At 34.6% G+C, this 24,168-nt stretch overlaps 2 protein-coding genes across 2 annotated transcripts; one reads left to right on the forward strand and one right to left on the reverse strand.

Annotated features, from left to right (window-relative positions):
• Positions 1–5,523: 5,523 nt before the first annotated feature.
• Positions 5,524–9,229, forward strand: LOC115695678 (uncharacterized). The gene is made up of 5 exons (XM_030622740.2): positions 5,524–6,090; positions 6,605–6,747; positions 6,938–7,122; positions 8,813–8,926; positions 9,001–9,229. The coding sequence occupies exons 1-5, from the start codon at positions 5,797–5,799 to the stop codon at positions 9,126–9,128; spliced, it is 864 nt and encodes a 287-aa protein (XP_030478600.1). The 5' UTR covers positions 5,524–5,796; the 3' UTR covers positions 9,129–9,229.
• A 2,333-nt stretch (positions 9,230–11,562) lies between these two features.
• Positions 11,563–13,356, reverse strand: LOC115695152 (protein FAR-RED ELONGATED HYPOCOTYL 3-like). The gene has a single exon (XM_030622242.2). The coding sequence runs from the start codon at positions 13,354–13,356 to the stop codon at positions 11,563–11,565; it is 1,794 nt and encodes a 597-aa protein (XP_030478102.2).
• Between the last annotated feature and the right edge of the window lie 10,812 nt (positions 13,357–24,168).

The following is a 24,168-nucleotide window of genomic DNA, read 5'->3' on the forward strand; positions in this document are numbered from 1 at the left end:
CTGGAACCAAGCTTCTGTCGAGACATCTCTAGATACAACAACTAAAGACATTTTTAATACACGATCATTTTGATCCAGTAAAAGCGAGAAAATCACAGCTATGTGATTTTTAAATCATAACTACATTTACACTACATTATATGTAATCAAACCCCGCAATTTTAGGGGATGATCGTTGTAAACAAATTGCAGTCAACTTTGAAATTAACTGCCCACTATGTAATTATAAATAGGGGTAAACAAGATCAAAAAATGGACGGAAAAACTCATACAAAAGAGGCCCTGAAAAATAATCAGAAGTCTGAATAAGATTAACTCGTGGACTATGCAAAATTTAACTGCAAAATCACGTAAAAAAACCTTGTGTGTGTTCATACTTTTTATTTTATAACTTTTATTTTTCTCTGCGAGATTATCACAGTTAGGCTCAAATTTAATTAACAAAAATCTATGCTAATATCATTATTAAATAAGAAAGAGTTTGAATAAGTAATTATCATCACGTAAAGGATATGGCACCATCAAAGATTTAGGCTTTAGATTTTTTTTACCATGCTCGCATATAAGATGTATTCCACATAGTGGACCTAGGAAAATTACAGATAATCAAGTTGCCTATTATTGATGGTGAGAATTCGTCAACTAATTTGTTGGTCGGAAAATCAAACTACACTCTAAGATCAAAATTAATATGAAGAGAAGAAGGAAATATAAATTCAAATTACTATCTTAAAATAGAGAAAAGAATGATAAAGTCTACATTGCTCTCAATGAAGTGTTACAAGTATGATTTTCTAACCTCTTTCTACATCTAAAGGAGGGATATTTATAGGCTTTAAAGGCCTAAGGTATATGGTTGTCCTAAGGGGACAATGTGTCACTTTGAACCTACAAGCTGCAGGTGCAGGAGGTGGCCTTGCACCTCATATCCTTGTCTGGTGTTAGGTGCTCCGAGGCTGTAGGGATAGTGGCTGTTGTGTACCCTTGGCCGGGTCTTCTGAACTTCCAGAAGGCATGGTCGTACTCTTCTTGCGTGCTTATTCTGTCCTTGTGTTCATATTCTTGTCACTTTACTCCCCTCTTGCTAGAGAAGACTACACCAAATCCCGAATTGTCATGACTAAATGACTTTGTGGGAGTCTTGGCCAAGTGACTTCTCGAGGAGCTTTGCTTCGTGACTTCTTCAGGAGCTTGGCCAAGTGACTTCTTTAGGAGCTTGGTCAAGTGACTTATTGAAGAGCTTGGCTGAGTGACTTCTTGAAGAGCTTGGTTGAGTGACTTCTTGAGGTGCTGGGTCGAGTGACTTCTTGAAGAGCTTGGCCGAGTGACTTCTCAAAGAGCTTGGCTGAATGACTTCTCAAGGATCTTGGCTGAGTGACTTCTTGAAAAGTTTGGTCGAGTGACTTCTCGAGGAACTTGGCTGAGTGACTTCTCAACAGTCTTATCCAAGTGACTTCTCGAGGAACTTAGTCGAGTGACTTCCTAAAAGTCTTGGTTGAGTGACTTCTCAAAGAGCTTGGTCGAGTGACTTCTTGGGGAACTTGACTAAGTGACTTCTCGAGAGTCTTGGCCTAGTGACTTCTCGAGGAACTTGGCTAAGTGACTTCTAAAGAGTCTTGGCTGAGTGACTTCTCTAGGGACTTGGCCGAGTGACTTCTCAAGAGTCTTGGCCGAGTGACTTCTTGAGAAACTTGGCCAAGTGACTTCTCGAGAGTCTTGGCTAAGAGACTTCTCGAGGAACTTGGCCAAGTGACTACCCAAGAGTCTTGGTTGAGTGACTTCTCAAGGAACTTGGCCGAGTGACTTCTCGAGAGTCTTGACTGAGTGACTTCTTGAGGAACTTGGCTGAGTGACTTCCCGGGAGTCGTAGTTGAATGATTTTGTCATTCTCTAGGCCTTATTATATAACCTTGGAAATTGTAACTTTCAATTTTCGGGGTCAAGACCTATTCTCAATGGCAACCACCAATGTTCGATGTAATCAAGGTCAATGTGGATGCTGAAATCCAAAGTGGAAGTCTAAAGGTGGGCTTGGAGCTATCATTAGAAATGCAAATAAAATAATTTTAGCATTGACATGCATTCCTCTATGTGCAACTTTCGTACCACTAGCAACAAAGTCTGGTGCTATTCATCAACACATTCTATTATCTATAAGGTTAGGGTACAAATAAGTTGTGGTTGAAACTGACTGTCGATAAGCATGCGAGGCTATCAGTATTAACCTCTCGGTAACTTTGTCTTTTGGTATGGTGCTAGAAGACATTTAAAGTCTAAAGAAATATTTCTCTTGTATTTATTTATGTAATGTTCTAGAACTATGAACGAGATAGCTCATTTCCTTGCTAAATTTGGTTTGTCCATTGACCATGCTAAAACTTGGTGGTTGGGCTTGTTTAGTGGTCTCAAGTTTTGTGGGAAAATCTTGTTTTTGCTAAAATTCATCAAGTCCATTAGAAAGAAGAAATGATCTTGGTGAGCACATGAGGCGTTGCCTCCCAGAAGCTTAAGTACCCTTTACAAACATTAGAAAGAGCCCACTTCGCCAACACATGAGCAGTAACATTAGAGTTTCTAGGCAACCATAAAACATAACAACAAAATCTACCAAGACCTGAAATTAAAGAAGCAAGACAAAAGGATAACTGCTATCTCGGGGCCCTTCTCGTCTCAATGGCCTTAACTAGCAACATGAAATCGAAGCCGAAGTCGACATTGTAATTCCCAACTCTTTAACATCAAGACCCCACTACATAACTTGCGATTCTCACTCTAGTGGATTTGTAGCATTGATCTGTTTAGTGAAAAGAGCCTTTACCCCTCAAACTATATCAAAAATTACAACTCTCACATAAGAGAGACCATTTCGAATGGCAACATCTACCTACACTTGGACTCTGTCTAGTCTTGGCATTCATCTCAAAATATAGGTCCCTTCAATAGTTCTAACATGGGACACCTTAGGTTGACAAAGGATCCTCCACGACTCGTTAAAATCCTTAATAATTGCCACCGTAATAGACTCTATAGTGGGGGATATTCTATTATGATAACTCAAGTTCATGTAATACGACAGCTTATACACAAGAATAGTAACAAAACATGTGAACTCAAGACAATTAACCTTATCATGATGCTCATCAAAAGAAGAAGGAAACGAGATCCATTCTATAAGAGAATAAATCGAAGAAAAAAGAATATCATCAATACAAAAATCCCACTTACTGCACAACCAAATACCTCGCCCAACTTGACAGTCAATAAACCAGTGTTGAGTAGTATCACTACATCAATACCACATAAAGAGCAGTTACTAGGGAGGCTATTAAAAATTTGATACATTTTATCACCTATAGACAGAGTATTATTGCACAATTTCTAGATAAACAACTTAATGTGCTCCTATATTTGAAGGCTCCAAAGCTTCACAAACAGAAGTTGATGTCCCTAAAATCTTTTCTTATTAAAAGTCAACTAAATAGATTTAAGAGAAAACTTCCCATTGCTTCCAGGTCTCCAAACCAAGTGGCCTAAAAGAGGAAACATATAAATAGAAATCTTGAGGAGATTATCCACCACCTATACAATCTGCGCACTGCATCCACCTTCTAGATTAATGCGTAGAATCAACCAAATCGTCAACCACCACTTTCGTGTGCACTAATGGATTAACAGTAGCTAGAGAAATAATACGATGTTCTCTCCCAAACAATTGTTTCCATACCTCTACTTTAGACTCATGTAAATAGAAATCTTGAGGAGATTATCCACCACCTATACAATCTGCGCACTGCATCCACCTTCTAGATTAATGCGTAGAATCAACCAAATCGTCAACCACCACTTTCGTGTGCACTAATGGATTAACAGTAGCTAGAGAAATAATACGATGTTCTCTCCCAAACAATTGTTTCCATACCTCTACTTTAGACTCATGTCATGTAATTTATACACTATTATTTAAGACTAGATCTTTGTACACTCCAAATGCCCTTAGTAGTCGCTGACATCGAAGAAGGAATATTAACAACACCAAAACAAGAACCAACCAAATATTTGCTAGATAAAACCATTGTTCACAGGTTGTCATGCTTAGAGGCCATCAACCATCCCAGTTTCACAATTTGAGAGTCATTAATATCAACAAATCGTTGTATTCCTAACCCACCACATGACTTTGGTTTGCAAACATTATCTCATGCCACAAGAGAGAGGTAACTACCACCCTATACACTCCCAGTCCACCAAAACTTCTAACCTTTTCATTCAAATCACTTAGAACCCTAATGAGAAATTTAAAAATGGACATCATGTAAATAGGCTCTGCTTGCACAACACTTTTAATCAACATCGTTCTCACTGCTTGGGAGAGAAGTTTAGCCTTCCAACCCCCCTTTTTCTTAGTGACAATATCAACAACAAATTTGAAATCTTAGTAGCTTAGACAAAAGGGTTTCCAAGAAATAGCTCATCTTGCTCCATCACATAGTAGCCTAGATGACTCAAGATAGGGTCCTTACCTTCTTTCTAGAGTGTTTTGTAGAAATAGCTTTTATGAATTTTTTTGTTACCAAAATAACTTTACAAAAAAAAATTATTAGCAAAATAACTTTATATGGTCACCAAAACGACCATGAATTACACTGTGCGACTATAAAATGACCATTATGGTCGCAAACGACTATAGACTTATGGTTGCATTGAGTAAATTAAGTGAGGTCAATTTTGCAAATTTTAGTACATTGTTAGAGCATCTCCAATAGAGATTGCCTATAAAGTTGTTTTTGCCACATGAAATGTAGTCATCATTTAAATGTAATTTTATCAACACTATTATTTATATTTGGTAACAATTATGTAGTATTATTTTATTTTTTATTTTTAAAAAAATTACTTCATAGTATTATTTTATAGCATTTAATAAAATTTAATCATTTAAATAGTGATATGTGAGATCAGTGGACAACTTTTAGAGTTATTAACCATTAGAATTGTATAAAAAATTATTAAATATTATATCGATGAGAAAAAAAATATAGGGTAATTCTACAATGCACCCCCTTAAAATGGATGTATTGATGCACCCTCTACTTGTTTCGGTATCCAGAAAAATTTTTTAGTATAATTTTTTTCATATTCATGTACGTTATAGCTATTTGAGATATCCTACAAAATTTTAAGAAATTCGGAATAATTTACAATATAGAAAACAATGTTCAAACAGTCTATTTTACACGCATATAAAATAAAATAGTCACGCGTGCAACACACTACTTGAATGCAATTTTCGGCGTGTTAAACTTTTCCGAATTTCTTAAAATTTTACTGGATGTCTTAAATAAGTATAATTTACATGACCATGAAAAAAAATTTGACTAAAAAATTATTTCGGATACTAAAACAGATAAAGATGTATCGTTTGTAAGGGTGCATTATAGAATTTCTCAAAAAAATATATATATTTTACAATAATATATGTACTTTTTACAAATGTTGATTTTTGAGATGCTTTTAGTTTGGTGAATTTCACTCCTCTCTACAATTCTTTGAAAACTACAACTTCGTTTTGCGCTGTTATTCAGTTGTTGACCCGACCTCCTTAACAAAAATCCTTTATTTTCAAAAATAATAAATAATAAATAACGGCACCGAACAAAAAATGAGGTTTGCTTCAAAATTTTAGACAAAGAATCGTAGCAAAGTATAACATTCGGAGATTTGAAGGTTTTGCGGCAATTGTAATTTGTAAATATTCATATTTTTATGGCTACAAGTTTTTAGTTGCTTCGACAGACCATGGCTAGTGACCTAGCAGAAGGAGAAGAAGTAGTAGTAGCAGCAGTGAGCGACGATGAGAGTGAAAGAATAGTAAAATTGGGATCGTACGGAGGGATGGTGAGGCTACTTCTTGATGATGATGATGATGATGGTGATGACGATGATGCCGCCTCTGAAGAGACGATGCTGCTTTGGGGTATTCAACAGCCAACACACTCCAAACCTAACGCCTTCGTCTCTCAGTCCTCTCTACACCTCACTATTGACGCCTGCGGCCACTCTCTCTCTGTTCACCAGTCCCCTTCTTCCTTGGTACCTCTCTCTACTTCTCTCCCTCACCATATTAATCTTCAAGGAAACATAAATAAAATTCTTTTGATATCGTACGATTATTACAAGAATGAAGTAATAATCTGGTCCTGATTTGTTTTGATGCCTAGTTTTTGCGATATTTGTTTGTTGTTCAATGTTCTAGTACTATTTTGGCTAAATGATACAGAAAATAAATGATTAAAATAACCTTCTTATGATAATTGGCTCGTGTAACAATGATTCCTTCGAGCTGAATGTTATTTTGCAATAATTTAGGTACAAATTAGCGATCATATACAATAACTTTTTGCAAAACAAAAGGCTTTTTTTAGGCTGTTTATGCTTGTAAAGAAAATAAATCATTAGTATAGTAATTTTTATCAATAAGAAATAAATGGGGAAAGTGAGATACTCTTGGAACTTAGAAGGGTATTTTCTTCTCAATGAATCATGATCATCAATTTCATTAATTTTGAATGTGGTTCTCTGTGTATATTTTTGTCATGGATTGTAGATCACTCCTGGGGTAACTGGTTCGGTAATGTGGGACAGTGGAATTGTTCTAGGCAAATTTTTGGAGCATGCGGTAGATTCAGGGATGCTTAATCTTCAAGGAAAGAAGATTGTTGAACTGGGCTCTGGATGTGGATTAGTTGGGTATGAGCAGATTATCATCATTGTTTTCATTCAACAGTTTAATAAACATTCTAACAATTCATCAATTGTGTTCCTCTATACATAGAAAGATGGAGGTAATCGTAGTTGGATTAGAGTTTGTTAGCAGCTTGACTGGAGAGTAGCATTTTTATTTTTCTTTCAAGTGTATTGTATTGATTTGTTATTCCAGCTGCATTGCAGCTCTTTTAGGTGGTCAAGTTATCCTAACTGATCTGCCTGATCGACTGAGACTACTAAAAAAGAATGTCCAAGTCAACCTTGATCATGGAAATGTGCGAGGTTCTGCAACAGTGACGGAGTTGATTTGGGGAGATGATCCTGATACAGAAGTGATTGAGCCATTACCTGATTTTGGTAAGTCTATTTCATATTCAATGCCTCTAGATACTAGTTTGTATGTGCCAAAAACTTGTTGAAACCAAATATTCTATCTTATGGTTATTTACTATACAAAAGGGCAATTTATTTTCCCCTCTTTGTTAGGTGGTGCAATAACCAAATGTTTGAACTTAAAATTGCAATACCCCTTTGGTCAACTTCTATTCTGGCTCTTTTTTTTTACTGTATCTATTCTGAAAGGAGTCTCCAAAAGTCTTAACGACATACTTCTTTGTGACGTGGTAATTCATTATTTAAGACTAAGACATGTGTAATGATAGATTGTTAAATGAAATTGAATAAAATAGTTGTTATTTGTATTTGAATTATTTAAATTACTGTGTGTGGAGGTTGAATAGGATGGATATTAGTCAGTGTAGTATGATGATGTTGATGAGTTGATAAACTGGATAATTGGTGGAACAAGGAAGAGTTATGTTTTAATTTTTATGTGTAGGAAAAAGAGGAGACAAGGTAGTAAGTTAGTAGTAAAAGACTTGATTTAGCTACTCAAGCTTGGTTACAAAATGGAACCTTGATGGGGTATTGTAGTTGCATGCCCCTACATTTGTGACTAGAATAATTTATCTAGATTGTTCTAGTTCTATATGATTCACAGTTGCTCTAAATTTTTTTTGATTAATTACTTCTAAACTCTTTTAAAGATTTTAGGCCTCTCTAGTTTATTTATTTTCCTACAAATGTGTAAAAATTTCTAGAGTAATACTATTGTAGAAATGTCTAGCAACTTTTAATATATAACATCCTTTTAGTAATGCTATAGAACCCTGTATACTGAGCTCGATAGGGCATCTTCAGTGTTGATTATCCCATGGTCTAGCGCAGAATATGCTTTGGTAGTTACAATATGTTATGTAAACACAATTCTTGTTCTCCTATAGCCAAAGATCACGCTCCATCTTTGGAGACTAAAATAGAATGTATTTGATAGCATATTTTAGTTATGGCATGAACTGACATGCCTTCAGGTTTGGGTTCTTAGAAATGGGAATGCAAAACCAAAATTATATTTGGTGTAGTTTTAGTGGAGGGTTTATGATTGAGTGGATCCCACTTTTAAGTTTATTTTGGGGGTAATCTCAAACTCTTTATGGGACGTTTGGTATGAGGTTTAGACTTGATGGGAATGAGGATGTCAAACATAAATTAAATTGTAATGACCAAGGGGTTTGTGTTTCTAAATAGGTCTCACTTTTAAATTAAAATGATGGTAATGTTAATCTCCTCTGACACTTGGGTTTAATATTCTCTCCTACTCTCTCCAACTCAAACCCACAACACAAACACCTCATTAAGTGGCCATTAGTTGGAAGGAATGAAAACATAGCTAGAATAGGAATGACATTCTAATACTTTAAACAAAGAAATGGAATAAAAGTTATTTCCTTTTCTAATTACCTCTAACCAAACTCCACCTTTAAATTTGAGATTCTCTTAATTTCAATCCCTTTCAACTAAATTCCACCAAGTAAAACTCTTACACCAAACACACCATAGGTTTCCTGTTGTGACTTGGAGAACAAAAGAAAAACACCTACATTTTTTTTTGAATAACACGTACATTTTAATGCTTGAGTTTTCATATTTTCAGAAATTTTCACTTCTGATGCAATTGTTACATTTTGTTTTTGAAACATTATTCAAGTTCTCGGATCTGACGTGATCTATAGCGAGGGAGCTGTGGCAGATTTGTTGGAAACACTTCAACAACTCTGTGGATGCAATACAACTATCATGTTAGCCGGAGAACTTCGAAACGGTAAAATTTGCAAAATTTCTTTCCTAAACTTTTACTCTCAAGAGATTGCTCTAAAATGTTTATTTCTGTTACAGATGCTATCCTTGAATACTTTTTAAAGGGTGCTATGAAGGAATTCCAGGTTGGAAGAGTTGATCAAACACAATGGCATCCAGATTACAATAGTGGACGTGTTGTTTTGTATGTTCTTGTCAAGAAATGAGTGTTGAAATTGGTACAATAGCATATTAACAGTTATTTAGAGTAAACAAAAAATCCACTCAAGAATTTGATTACTTGTTTATCAAGGGCATTTTTCCTTTTGCTTTTGTCCTCCAATTTCTACTTCCCACGAGTTCTAACCTAAATTTTAGCGCACAGCAAGTAACTAAAGTTGTCATGGTAGTTAAACAGAAAAAAGAAGTTAATCAAGTGGTCGGCTTATGGTTCGCTCCTTTGAGGTCTTGGTTTCATTACTCATTGAGACTTGTCTAGTTGGGAAACGAAAAATCACAATCCAAAACCACTTGTTCAGGATGTAAAATTCCATAAGTGGTTTTGGAACTAAAATCACAATCATTAAGGGTGATCGCTCAAGATGCAGCTTCTACAGAGAAGAAGCAATTGAAGCAATTCTAGTAGCTTTGGATTGTCAAGAATGTCATGAAAAGGTTCAAGAGCGATTAGCTAAGCTCTCCTAGTGCTAGGTGGGTGGTTCTCTGACTCGGGTGAGGCTTCAATTGAAAGTTGGCTCTTAGAACAATATCTAAACAGGTTATTTCACTCTAATAGTTGTCCAATTGTAAATACAAGTATCAAGGCCACTTTATTCCATTCAAGTTGTGCAAACCCAAATTTATTACAATATCTAACCAAATATTATTAAAAACTCTTTTTTAATGTCTCATTCATGTACGGAAAACAACAGTTAAAATACTAGCAGATTATAACTTGAGTTTACTCCCTTGTAAGTGTATGGGACTGTGTAAATGTTTGTGTAGTTGTATAATTTTATTACAATTTGTAAGATTTACAAATTTAAAAAACAATATTATGTAATTATTATGTAATGAACATTTTAAAAGAAAAGAATGTGATATTAGATTTATAAATAATTGAAAACAAATTAATGACACAAGTTGAAAAAAAAAATATTATAAATAAAAATAAAAAATAAAAGAGCTTAAAAATATCTAACCTGAAAGGATCGCACATCAACTTTACAAGTTGTAATCATAAATAATATAGTAAATACCCCGTAGTCAAACAAATTTGGTTGTTTGGGGACGTAATCAGCACGCAGCATGATAAAGCTAGCGAAGTTGAAATAAGCTGGCTTGTTTTTAATTTGACTCTCGAGATCCAAATCAAGATTTTGAAGTTATAATTCCACACATTACATAAAGACAAACGAATATAAATGCAATGCAATTGAGACATTTTCAACAAAGACTATCATGCAACCATGCACGGCAAGAGTATGATAATCCTGCAAAAAAGAAGCAGGGTGTGTTCTTGTAAAAAAATTCATTCTAAGGACAAAATTTTAATTTATATAAAAATAAGTTTAATTTTTGTAAAAAAAATGTAAATATTATAATTAAATGGATTAATTGTTAAAATAATTAAGCCAAAGGATTTATATATAAATAAAAAAAATTATTTATAAATTTTAATTGCTAAAAAAGGTCTTGTTTAATATTTATTTAATTACTTAAAAAATAGTTAATTATAATTAATTAATTCTAAAAATAGAATTTTTACTTATTTGTAACCTGCTATTACAGGTAAAAAAAAATGTAACCATATAGTTACAATAAAAATGTAACCATTGATTAGTCACCCATATATATAGGCAGCCGATTTTGTGCCCATATGTGCAAAACACGGATTGCAATCCGTTGTACGGTAGGTGGGTCCCATGGTACCTTTAAATGTTTTTTAATTTTTTAAATTTAGGTGGTAACCGGTTGTTGTAGGTGTGGTTACCGGTTGTGAGTTTGTTTTTTAATTAAAAAATAGCTAGGTATGAAAATGGTACAATCATAGTACTGTAGGTGTTAGTTAGAGTACGAAAAGGTACAACAGACTTCACTGTTCTTGGCAGTTAATGGTACGAAAATACTGTAGGCAGTGGGTCCATGTTGTTGGATTGAGGCTATTTTGGTATTTTCCTTCCTTCATAGGATCATATGTATTTGTGGGATGGTAGTTAAGTACATTATATCAAGTACCGTGTACATTACTTGTTTCTGCGTGATGTTTAGTAAAATTAGTGTACATAATATCACGTACCGAGTACAAAATTTCACGTACCGAGTACGTTCATTTACGTTTCGTAGTATATTGTTTAGAAAATTTTGTTTTAAGTCATGAAATTATTTGTTGTTATACATTGAGTTTTTAGTTGGTGTAATTTTTTTATTGTAAATATTTCGTATATTAAAAATTACCACAAAAATATATTTTTTCACCTTATAAGATTGAGTTTTTTTTCCTAGGCATAATTTAGTTGTTCGTCAATAATAATTTTGAGATTTGGTGAAGATGAGAAAATTACCTTAAACACGCCAAACATAACAAGAAATATATAAATCTAGAATTTTTGAAGCAATAAATAGAGTCATAAACGTTAAAACAACAATGGCTAAAAGTAGCTAGTTATAAGAATGACCATAGTAAGACTCTTGTGTGGAGGAAGGCAGTTCCGGGAAATACGCGTTGGAGTGGTCATTGAATGAGTCAGATGTTTGTTGATTGTTTGGAGGTTGTTGCCCTTGAGATCCAGTGTTATGTTGACGATTTGGGCACCGTCGATAATCATGGTCTGATGAGCGACAAATGGGACAATGTCTTGAGTTTCTTGGGATCTGCTCCTTGTTCGGTCCTTTCCTTGGATTTCTCGTACCATTTGTTCTCACAACTTTGGGGTCTTTAATAATGTTGGGGTTGTTACGATATCTTCCAAGTTGTGGCGTCTCTCCTTGCGGATTGGAATTCAACTCAAATTCTTCCTTGAACATTAGAGTTAGCCGTTCAATCTCTTCCTTTGCACGGTTGTACGAATCCTCTGATTTTGTTGCATAGAAAGTGAAGTTATAAGTTAGTGAACTGAGAGATCCAAACCTAGCCATCTCGTAAATGTGTTGTTGTGGTTGTGCTAGCGGGTAAAAATGTAGGTGGAGATTTGTCTTCGCGGATTTTTTCCATCGCTTTATGAGAAGAGAATTAGGTATTCTTCTCATGTTTAATCTTTTCATTGTAGCCCATAAATGTCTACAAGGGTACCCCTGACTTTCATAGAGCATGCAACTACAGTGTAGTGCTCGTCGGCCTTCACAGTAATGAACTCGGTATTGGACGTCCGGATGCTGAAACTTTCCAATGGTGAATATCTGCCACTCTCCTTCTTGCTCCTGACTTATGACAAAATAATTATTCTCTAAATCAAGCTGCTCAGGAACCTTGTGGTACATAGTTCTTGTGTAGAATTCAGCACATTGGTTGTAGTAAGTGGTCAAGCATGTAGGATTAGGTGGGTGAGGTCGAGTGCATCTGCTTTTGAAGTCATTTGCAGTCTCGTTGTGTCTGAGCTTTGAGACTGTCATATCTATGGTTGTTACAAATTCACGCAAGCAATAATTCTTCTCTAAAAATTTTTTTAGAGCGAAGTTGATCGATTCGCAACGTTGTGTGATTCTCATTCCTGCAACGAATGAACCCCTTAAATAAGTTTCTGCCCATTGTTGTCTTGAGTCGAATGTTGTTTGACACCATTCATTATCTGTTAGTTGTTGAGTTTGGATGACATGTAACCATCTTGCTTCAAATTCTTCCTCCTTGTAGTAGTTGTACATCAGATCCTTAAATGTTTTTAAGAAGATCGGATCTTTAACCTTTTTCGAAGCATTTGTATTGAGATGCCAAGCGCAGAGACGGTGCGTAACATCGGGCATGTGTTCAATGATAGCCTGTTTCATGGCCACATCTTGGTCAGTAACTACAATATTTGGCTTCTTATCTCCATGGCATTCTAGAAATTTTTGAAGTAGCCAAGAATATGATGGAAGCTTCTCGTGGAGGAGGAGAGCCAACCCGAAGATGCATGTGTTGAAATGGTGGTTGACGCCAATGAGAACAGTGAGGGGCTTATTGTACTCATTTGTCATGTAGGTTGTGTCAAATCCTAGTACATCCCCAAAAGCCACATAGTCCACGCGTGAGTTTCCATTTGCCCAGAATAAGTTAGCCAATTGATTCTCGTCGTCAACCTGATAGACAACGAAGAGATTAGGATCCTTCTCTGCGAGACAATCCAGAAATCCCAGCGCCCCTTCTGAGTCCGTCTCTATCTTCTCTTCTCGCTTCGCACCAGCAACCCTGTTGTACAAATCTCGAAGTTGACATGGCATTCTCTCGTAACCTCCACTTTGCAAAGCAACATGAGACATTATGTTGACAGTTTTAATTCCTACGGAGTTCATCGACCTAACTTAAGCAAGCAACCCATCGGACACAACTCGATATGATCTCAAAAATTGTACCTCACTCGATGAAGCCAGCTCGTGATTGCGTATTGTGCTGAACTCTTTGCATTTCCAAGTGTTACACGGTTGTGTGAGTAAAATACGCAATGCTGCCTGACATCCGATTCTAGTGACATCATGAGGTCTTTTTTTTCTTGGTGTGTCCGGTGATGCGATTTTTTTCGAACCCTCAGAATAACAAACCCACCTCCGCATTACAATGACCCCATGAGAACGTCGTACATCATCTTTCCTTGTGCCAAAACCCATCCGTTTCGCGTACATTTCGTAGAATACTTCCCATTTTTCTAGTTTGTCGAGACTCTTGCCTAGCACATCGTGTATTTCAATCTCATTCACTGGTTTTGTGATGTTTAGCTCTGCTGTGATGGATTCCCATTCATAAGTGTGTTCGTCATTCATGTTGGCTTGTTATTGATTTCTAAGAATTGTCGATGAGGAGTAAGGGAAAGAGAGTGCTGAGGGGATTGAAATTAGATTTTATGAGTTTAAAAGCCCGAGATAATAGGGTTGTATGGAGTTGGTGATCACATTTAAAGCTGTTGGGCTGATATTAATGGGCCTCTACAATATTAGAATCTGAATTCAACTCCTCTCGTACGTCTGAACAGTACAATAGTACATATTGTTTTATTTTCATTCCAAATGTAATTGTAAAATAAGGTTATTTCATGAGTGTAAAGGGCTGATATTACTAAGTTTAAAGGGTTGGTGGTGGCATTTAAGTAGATTGGCCTTATGTTAATGGGCCTTCACCTAAGTTCTTGAATGAGTTGAACCATTTCGTACGTCCGAAATGAAACATTGTGCTTTTTTTGTTTTTGAAAAAAAAAAAGTTAAGAAAATAAGGAAATTTAATAAATGGGTAGTTGGTCCCATTTAAATCCATTGGGCTTATATTAATGGGCCTATACCAACATCTTTTAATGAATTCAACCATTCTTGTAATTTACAAAAATACCGTAGTACTATTAAGAAAACCCCCTACGTGGACACGTGTATTAAACTAGGAATTCATAGTTTTTATCACCCATTTTTTTTGACACATCAGATGTGGCCAATGGAGTACAACTAAGTTAAAAAAGTACTATAACTTATCCTTGGGACATTATAGAACACACTTGAGAGGTGTTGCAATCCATCATCAATTTTATTTAGCAAAATAACTTGTAATTTAGTTATTCATATCATTTCAATATAATCAAATATGAGTTCTGGTCCTCACTGGGTTGTTTTCAATGGCCCGAACGAAGGTATTTATAGTAGCTACGAAGATGCTACGATTAGAAACCCTAATTCAGATTCCACAATCAAAATACGTCGATATGATTCTTTCATAGAAGCCTTTTCTGCTGCATGTGTACATGGACAGACGGGACTATGCTTCATTGGGCAACAAGTTAGAGAACTTTGTTGTGTTAATGATTTCCCATGCATGTGGGATTCAGATGATGATGAAGATGAGGAAGCAATACTTAATTGTGTTCGCTCATTTTTTGATGAGGGTGAGAGCTCTGGTGTTAAAAAATCACCCGAAGAAGAGAACGTCAAAGATTTCAGTGAGAAAGGCAAGGAGCAAATGGAGACATTGAAGGGGGAGACAAAGGAGGAATGGATCCTTCTCCCAAAAACAGTAACTGATGTACTCTGTTTGTTTCCATTTTATGTATTTGTTCATGGTTTTATGTATTGTACGTGTTTGTGGTAAAATCTTGAATTTGGTTTATTTTGAAGTAGTAAAGTCACTTTCCTTTTTAATTAATTTTGGAAGCAAAACTTAAGTAAATAATTTCGACATAACAACTAAGTTGAAAATGAAAATAGACTTCTTATATTAAACTGCTATAATAACATTTACATTGACCTAATAATAAATTCAAAATAGAGCAAAGTTGTTAAATATCAATAAATGGCATAACAAAAAGTTGTCCAACAGCCATATGATATGAGTACTAAAATAATACGATATATATATATATATAAAATACCTCTAAATGAAACTCAACGGATGTTCAATCAAGTTGTATAACTTGAGGGATCTTCCGCTGACTTGGAGGGCTAACGTCTCGGTACGGGGACTTGGGTTGCGAAGGACTTCCCCTTGGATTGTTTGATGGTTCTTCCTTTGGATAGACTGGGTAATGGGGTATGGAGACCTCGGTGTAGTCGAGAATGTCATCCATGATATTTTCCAATTTTTCTCTTGAAGTGTTGGCATATTGCAATGCTTGGGCGGAATGGTAGAGGTGCTCCACCAGTTTTAATGACTCCTGCTTAGCTTCTGTTGCTCTAACATGTGCCTTCCTTATGAGTTTTTCGTGCTCGTGCAGAACACCCTCGAGCCTAGCACAGTTGACACATCCTGAGATTGAAGCTGAACGGAGTCTAGGACTCCTTGAAGGTGTACCTACGGATCGTTTTGAAGAATATGGATGAGGTGGGGACTTTTCAGGACTTGAGTCGAAAGGGTTGAATTTTGGGTAAGGGTCCATGTTTAGTAGGTAATTCTAATACGGGGTTACAATAAATGGGCTGTTGTAAAATCCAAACCTTTACTTATATAGTAGTTGGGTGGGTTGATGTACACGTAATGAAAATCATGTACACTTAATAATTATTATTTTTTAATTTGACCATTTTATAGTTAAACAATGTGTGTAATGGAAATAAATTCCATTATTAATATGTCATTTATAAAAGAAATATGATGTGACATATATAATTAAAACAGCTCGAAGTACGTTATTTTAATAACATAATATTTTACATATTAAAAATAAAAATTAATGCATTTAAAATTATGATGTGAGGGAGGAGATACAATGGGGTAAGTATAAATTATGAGAGGACAACATGTCACTTTATAATTCACCCAATTAATTAAAAATTGTGAAAATATTCTATGCGGTGAGAAGATTTACCTTTTTGTGATACATACAAAATGTATTATTTAGTAGGGGTGTTCATAAAATAGCCGATCTAATCCAATCCGCACGATCCAATCCAATCCAATCCGCAAAGTGCGGATATCCGAACTTGTGCGGATTAGCTTGGATTGAAAAATTCAAAATCCGCACTTGTGCGGATTGGATGTTGATTGACATGTAAAAGTAACCGATCCAATCCAATCCACACATATTTATAACAAAATTAAAAAAATTATATATACAAGTAACATTTTAATGTAAAGAAAATAATAATTTAAAAGTCTAATACATATAATACAATTATATTGCAAAACTTAATAGATAAAATGTATATTCTATTCTTATATATTTTTTTTTTCTACATACAATTTAAAATAAAATTAAATATTTTTTTACATATATACAATTTTTTTTCTTCCTTTGAATTTGTTATTTTATTTATTTAATGTGTTGTAGGAGACATAAAATAACTATAATTTGTTTTATTTTATTGCTTGTTATGTGAAAAAAAAAAAATTTTTTATAAATATTAAATAATTTAATAATAAAAAGTAACCAATCCAAAGTAACTGATCCAATCCCCACTTTTGCGGATGGGATTGGATTGGATTTGAGCTATTGTGTGGATTGGATTGGATCCAAAAAATAAAATTCGCACTTAGTGCGGATTGGATGTTGTTTGACCAAAAAATTGCGGATTGGATCGGATGGACAACCCTATTATTTAGTATTTACAACTTCTTCACCAAACCTTCACAATGGCTGTTAAATAAATGTGTCCACATAGTTTGGTTAATCCTTTTTCAGACTATGTGTAAATTTAAAATAAAATCCCACAATATCTGGAGGTCATCATTTAGTAAAATTGATTTGACCTCTGTAAAAACGCTGACGTACTTTACTGAAAATTTACTTAATTAATAAATTGTATTTAATAATACCATTTTTTAGTAGAACCAGCTCAGTTAATAATGGGCGCGTATAAGAAATTAGTACAATTTGTCAGAAAATAATTGTTTTTAGTTTTTATTGGAATACTAATTTCCAATAATCAGTTGACATTGGTAGGATATACTACCTTGTTTAAAAACATAAAAAAATACAAATTTAGGGATATTATTATAACACAAACCTGTGAAGTTAATATGAAAGAAAATAATGTTTTAATTTAAAATCAAATCTCATAATATCCAAGTATGCAGTAAAGAGGTGACGCCTGATTGAAAGTTTGATGGGAAGTACACTGTATAAACATTGAAGTACGTTAGTGTCAGCATTTAACGTGTTGAAATAGGGAAGGTCCACTTTATGACTTACCCTGCAATCGGTTCTTTGGAAAAATACATATACATTTTGACTGGGTTAATATCAATGAAACTTAAATTACCAATGTTTATTTTTTGTTTTTTGTTAATAAAAACTCCTACACTACATATGATGTGACATATATATATTTAAAACTCATCCAAGTACGTGTTTATAATAAAATAATAATTTATACACTTAAAGTAAAAAACAAATCCTTCAAAGTATAATCAATAAAATCCATTGATTTGACCTGGCTGGAAAAAAATATTTCATTACAGTATTGAATTAATTATTATGATTTGACATCCACTTATTATATTAGGGAATTATTTAATAAAATTTGACATTGCAATTGTTGTTGGTAACTTATTTGAAATAGTGAAACTCAATGCCACATATTCGGTTAACATAGTTCTATTCCAAATAAAATTTAAGTTTATAGTTAGAAAGACATACCCAATAGAACACATTTGTACATAACCTTTAGTCAACTTTTGCTATGTATACCCTTGGAAATGAAAAACACCTCAAAATACCTTGTGTTTCCAATAAACTTTTTAAACAACGCAGCTGATATTGTTTGTGGTTTTCAAAGAAAACCCTAAAGAACGATTTTAAATAAATGACCAGGACCTTTTTTGTATTTTAAAATAATAAATATTTTATTAATATTTTCCCATAAATCCATATACGGTCGAATCAGTAGGTTGTACTATCTACTTGAATAACCTAAAAAAAAAATACTTACGTAGAAATATGTTATTACTATAAAGATACCTTCATTATTTGTTAATTAATTATGATAAACAATTTTATAAACCATTTTTTAAATGATACATGTATATTTTTTGTGTACAGAAGGGTGCAAAGTTACGTGATGTTTGATTTGAGGTATTTAATTAGGATGCTTTATTTGACACTGTAAATATAGATTGTAGTGAGATGAATTTGTACGTATACTATAATATCACCACTGTTATTACATGAGGAAGTAATTTGACATAAGACTGTACAAACGCTGACGATTTCCTCCCGCGTCTCGATTTTGTTCCTGTGTCTGGCGCACCGGTGGTTGTGTCAAATATGATAACACTCATCCCACGGTGGCCTTGTGGACTGCGGGAGGTTGAGGCTCAATTGGATGGCACATTTGGCGGTGTTGGAAGTAGTTCCATCCAGCCTAATCCACCCATTCGAAGCCTTTGTCAATATTTCCTGAATATACATATAGTACAGACATAAAATTTTTAAGATGAGTTATTACTCAATTTTTTTATGAGATGATTTATTGGATTGCTGAAATTTCCTTGATGCAGCTACAACACACGGTTGTAGTGCATACCAATCCTTCTGTTTACACATCTTCACTTGAGTGCAACAACAATACATACATTATTTTTATATATTATCCCTATACATACGTCTACAAATAAGGAGTGACTTCTCTAGCAAAGAAAACAATACTAAATTGAGGTGTGAAGGAGTAAGGAGAGGTATAGGGCTATATATAGTACTTGTGGGTGTGACTGTGTTGTGTAGTCTTGTCAAAAATTAAAAAATCATAATTAATACAACTGGTATGAGTAAAGAAGGGGTGATATAACCCCAATATAAATCTGATTTTTTCAATCCCTTGAAAAATGTAAGTTGAACAAACCTAACCAACTATTAAATTTTCCTTGGAAGACGTAATTTGAACCAACCAAATGATCGGTTTCGTTAGGGTTTGGTTGACTTTGATTAGAAAAATTATGTGTTTAAATAAGTGAAATTTTGTTCCCATCCCTAAACAACAACAATGGCCACATAAACTTGTCACATGTAGCAACATATATCCTAATATTATGTCCAAATAAACATGTGTGCCCAAATGAATAAGAAATTAAATTATGATGTTTACTAATAATGAAAACTCAATATTTTTATAAAATATGATTTTAAGATTTCATTAAAAATATTATTTTAAATTTGATTAAATATTAAAATAATTTTTTTTAAGATTACATAAACGTATTAATCGTTGGAATAAAGATTATAATAATTTTTTGAATACTATACAAATATAGATATGTAATAAAAAACAGTTTAATGTTGTGAATACAATAGTATTATGAGACACAAAGTGACTCCGGTAGTAAAGTTAGGAGAATAGTGACTCCGGTACACTACTAATGAACTGAGTACATACTCTGCCCAAACCAGCTACATTGATAGTGCGACTTCTGTCATAGTGCATCGACATCACCCAGTAGATCCGTGGTTGTACTAGATTCAGTGAGTTCGTTAGGAGAATAGTGACTCTGGTACACCACAGCTAACTTGGTGACCTACTATGTGTCACGGGACCCATAAACACCGCCAGTGATAGTGTGAGTACTACGAATGGTTGAGTGTCACTCAGTAGAACCTTAGCTTGTACGGGATTCAATTAGTTCTTTACGAGAATAGTTACTTCGGTACACCACAGCTAACTTGATTACATACTATGTGTCACGGGACCCATAAACACTGCCAGTGATAGTGTGAGTACTACGAATGGTTGAGTGTCACTTAGTAGAACCTTAGCTTGTACTGGATTCAGTGAGTTCTTTACGAGAATAGTGACTCTAGTACACCACAACTAACATGATTACATACTATGTGTCACGGGACCCATAAACACCGCCAGTGATAGTGTGAGTACTACGAATGGTTGAGTGTCAATCAGTAGAACCCTAGCTCAAACAAGTTCAGTGAGTTCTTTACGAGAATAGTGACTCCGGTACACCACAGCTAACTTTATTACATACTATGTGTCACGGGACCCATAAACACCGCCAGTGATAGTGTGAGTACTACGAATGGTTGAGTGTCACTCAGTAGAACCTTAGCTTGTACTGGATTCAGTGAGTTCTTTACGAGAATATTGACTCCGGTACACCACAGCTAACTTGATTACATACTATGTGTCACGGGACCCACAAACACTGCCAGTGATAGTGTGAGTACTACGAATGGTTGACTGTCACTCAGTGGAACCTTAGGTTTTACTGGATTCAGTGAGTCCTTTACGAGAATAGTGACTCCGGTACACCACAGCTAACTTGATTACATACTATGTGTCACGGGACCCATAAACACCGCCAGTGATAGTGTGAGTACTACGAATGGTTGAGTGTCACTCAGTAGAACCCTAGCTCGAACAAGTTCAGTGAGTTCTTTACGAGAATAGTGACTCCGGTACACCACAGCTAACTTGATTACATACTATGTGTCACGGGACCCATAAACACCGCCAGTGATAGTGTGAGTACTACGAATGGTTGAGTGTCACTCAGTAGAACCTTAGCTTGTACTGGATTCAGTGATTTCTTTACGAGAATAGTGACTCCGGTACACCACAGCTAACTTGATTACATACTATGTGTCACGGGACCCACAAACACTGCCAGTGATAGTGTGAGTACTACGAATGGTTGAGTGTCACTCAGTGGAACCTTAGCTTGTACTGGATTCAGTGAGTTCTTTACGAGAATAGTGACTCCGGTACACCACAGCTAACTTGATTACATACTATGTGTCACGGGACCCATAAACACCACCAGTGATAGTGTGAGTACTACGAATGATTGAGTGTCACTCAGTAGAAACCTAGCTTGTACTGGATTCAGTGAGTTCTTTATGAGAATAGTGACTCTAGTACACCACAGCTAACTTGATTAAATACTATGTGTCACGGGACCCATAAACACCGCCAGTGATAGTGTGAGTACTACGAATGGTTGAGTGCCACTCACTAGAACCTTAGCTTGTACTAGATTCAGTGAGTTCTTTACGAGAATAGTGACTCCGGTACACCACAGCTAACTTGATTACATACTATGTGTCACTGGACCCATAAACATCGCCAGTGATAGTGTGAGTACTATGAATGGTTGAGTGTCACTCAGTAGAACCCTAGCTTGTACTGGATTCAGTGAGTTCTTGACGAGAATAGTGACTCCCGTAATCTACATTTGTAGAATATCGAGAAAGTGGTTTTAATTTCATTACTGTAATCCTCAGGAATTATTATAATTAACACACTTGTTGTCATATGATTAAAAGAAATAAACATACAAATTACAAACTCAATTAATAGAGAAAAAGTATTGTATAGTGTGTTTATTAATTTGGGCCGACATGTATATTTGGACATAACATAAAATATAAGAAAGTTCATTCCATTCCATTACACCAAACTAAACCGGTTGTATTTGTGTTTATTCATGTGGGGACACATGTTTATGTGTTGTACTTTTAACTTTTCATAGAGTTGACATAAAATATTATTTTAATTTGATTGGACTGCTTGTGATTGACAATACTTGTTGCATATAAGTATAGTGCACCAAAGACTTTCAAGGAAAATATTTAAATGAAGCGCGAAATTGTTGGAAAATATTTTACCAGGATCTAGATTTACTAACAAGTATGTTTCATTAACATCCTAATATGAATTCTAAAATAATGAAATAAACACATAAGGGTTTAAGGAAACCTTACATTGGGTGTAACGGAATATAATGACTCCTTCCGTTATGATCTCTAGCCCTTGATTCCTTTCTGTAGCAGAGCATCACCAAGATCTGAACCTGGATCTCTTTCTCTCATTCCTTTGATGCTGATTCTCCTTCTTGTTGTTTGGATTCTCCTACAGTCTTACACACTATGATTGAGATACCACTTGATGTGTGTGGGCACTACTCTATCACTCAAGGATTTTGAAATTGAAGAAGAAAAGAAGAGAGAAGGTGGCGGCTAGAAGATTTTCTCTGAAGGAATGAGATGCATCATCTTTTCCTGAAGCCATCACTACCTATTTATAGGTAACCACTTAGGTTTAGGTTAGATTTATTTGGCATTAAAATAATAGAAAAATAAATGGTAAATGCTTAGTGTGGCCGGCCATAGGATGTTGGATTGGGCCCACTTTGCAATTTTTCCATTATGTCATTTTTCCATCCCAATTTCTAAAAAACGCCAATTTTCTAATTTAACCACTTAAATGCTAATTCCTATTATTTAATAACTAAAAATTAATTATTAAATAATATTGTCATTTAATATATTTATTAATTAGACATATAAAGTCTCTTAATTAATAAATAAACCTAGAATCTCTTTTCTTTACAATTTCGCCCTTGCTTAGTGAAAATTCACAAAGTAGACATAGTCTAACTTTAGAATTATAATTGATTAATCAAAATCAATTAACTGAGTCCTACAAGCAGTATGGTCTCAACTAGTATGGGGACCATGGGCCTATATTTCCGAGCTTCCAATAAGTCGAACCAAATTTACCAAGTAAATTCCCTAACTTATTAATTCCTTATTGAATCCACACTCAGAACTTGGAATTGCACTCTTAGTCATATAGAACGCTCTATATGTTCCACGATATAAATACGCTATTAGTTATCCATTGTTATAATCCTAATTTGATGAATGACCCTCTAATAGATGATCTACATTGAATAGGCACTAAGTTACCGTTACACCTTCAATGTATTTTATCCTTAAAACACTTAGCTCCGTATAAATGATATTTCAGCGAAGTGAAATGAGATCTCCACCATTTATCTCTGTTTAGCCAAGCTCGAAGGATATCATCGTTTCACTTCTAAATTCCTATAGAAGTTATATATTCCATGTTTATGTTAGCGCTCCCACTCAATTATACTATCATGTTCCCAAAATGTACGTATCACCCTGACTGTTCAAAAGTAGGCTTAACTAACAAATCAAAGAACATGTATAATACTCTTGAGATCGAACCTAACCATATCAGGATTAAGATCATTTGATCTAGGATCAACGGGTGATATTGAATTGAATAGATATCACGATAAATTTTAATATATCTAATCAAAGTTCAATATCGGTCCCTTCCGATGTATATTCCATACATCCGATACTGGTAAACTTTGCCAATGCCCTGGAAAGGACATAACACTTATCCAAGGTGTAAGAATACCTATCGCTGATTATCATGTCAGTCTAAATCCTGTGTTTTGACAAATCAGGGAATAGACTTTCGAACATATAATTAAGATTATATTCCACTGTGCTGACAGCACTATAATCATTAACAAATTCATATGTTATGGACTTAAATAGAAATCATACATTATATATACATAACTATGAAATTAATCATGTGAACCATGCAACATAAAATATTATTCCTGATATTTATTAATAAGTAAATCTGATTATATTGAAATGAGTTTTATTTACAGCATAAAACCCAACAAACTCCCACTTGCACTAATATAAAACAAAATGTTCATTTCAGATAATCTCAACACCTTGATTTAAAAATCAAGTGTAGTAGTAGTATACTCCTCGTAATAGGATCTGACAGGTTGAATTAACCACAACCTTTCCTCCACCACTACTCTTCCTTAATCACAAAATCTTTGATAATGTGAAATTCCTCTTTATATGTCTACTCTCTTGG

This window comes from Cannabis sativa, chromosome 6 (assembly GCF_029168945.1).
Source record: "Cannabis sativa cultivar Pink pepper isolate KNU-18-1 chromosome 6, ASM2916894v1, whole genome shotgun sequence".
Classification (NCBI taxonomy): Eukaryota; Viridiplantae; Streptophyta; class Magnoliopsida; order Rosales; family Cannabaceae; genus Cannabis; species Cannabis sativa.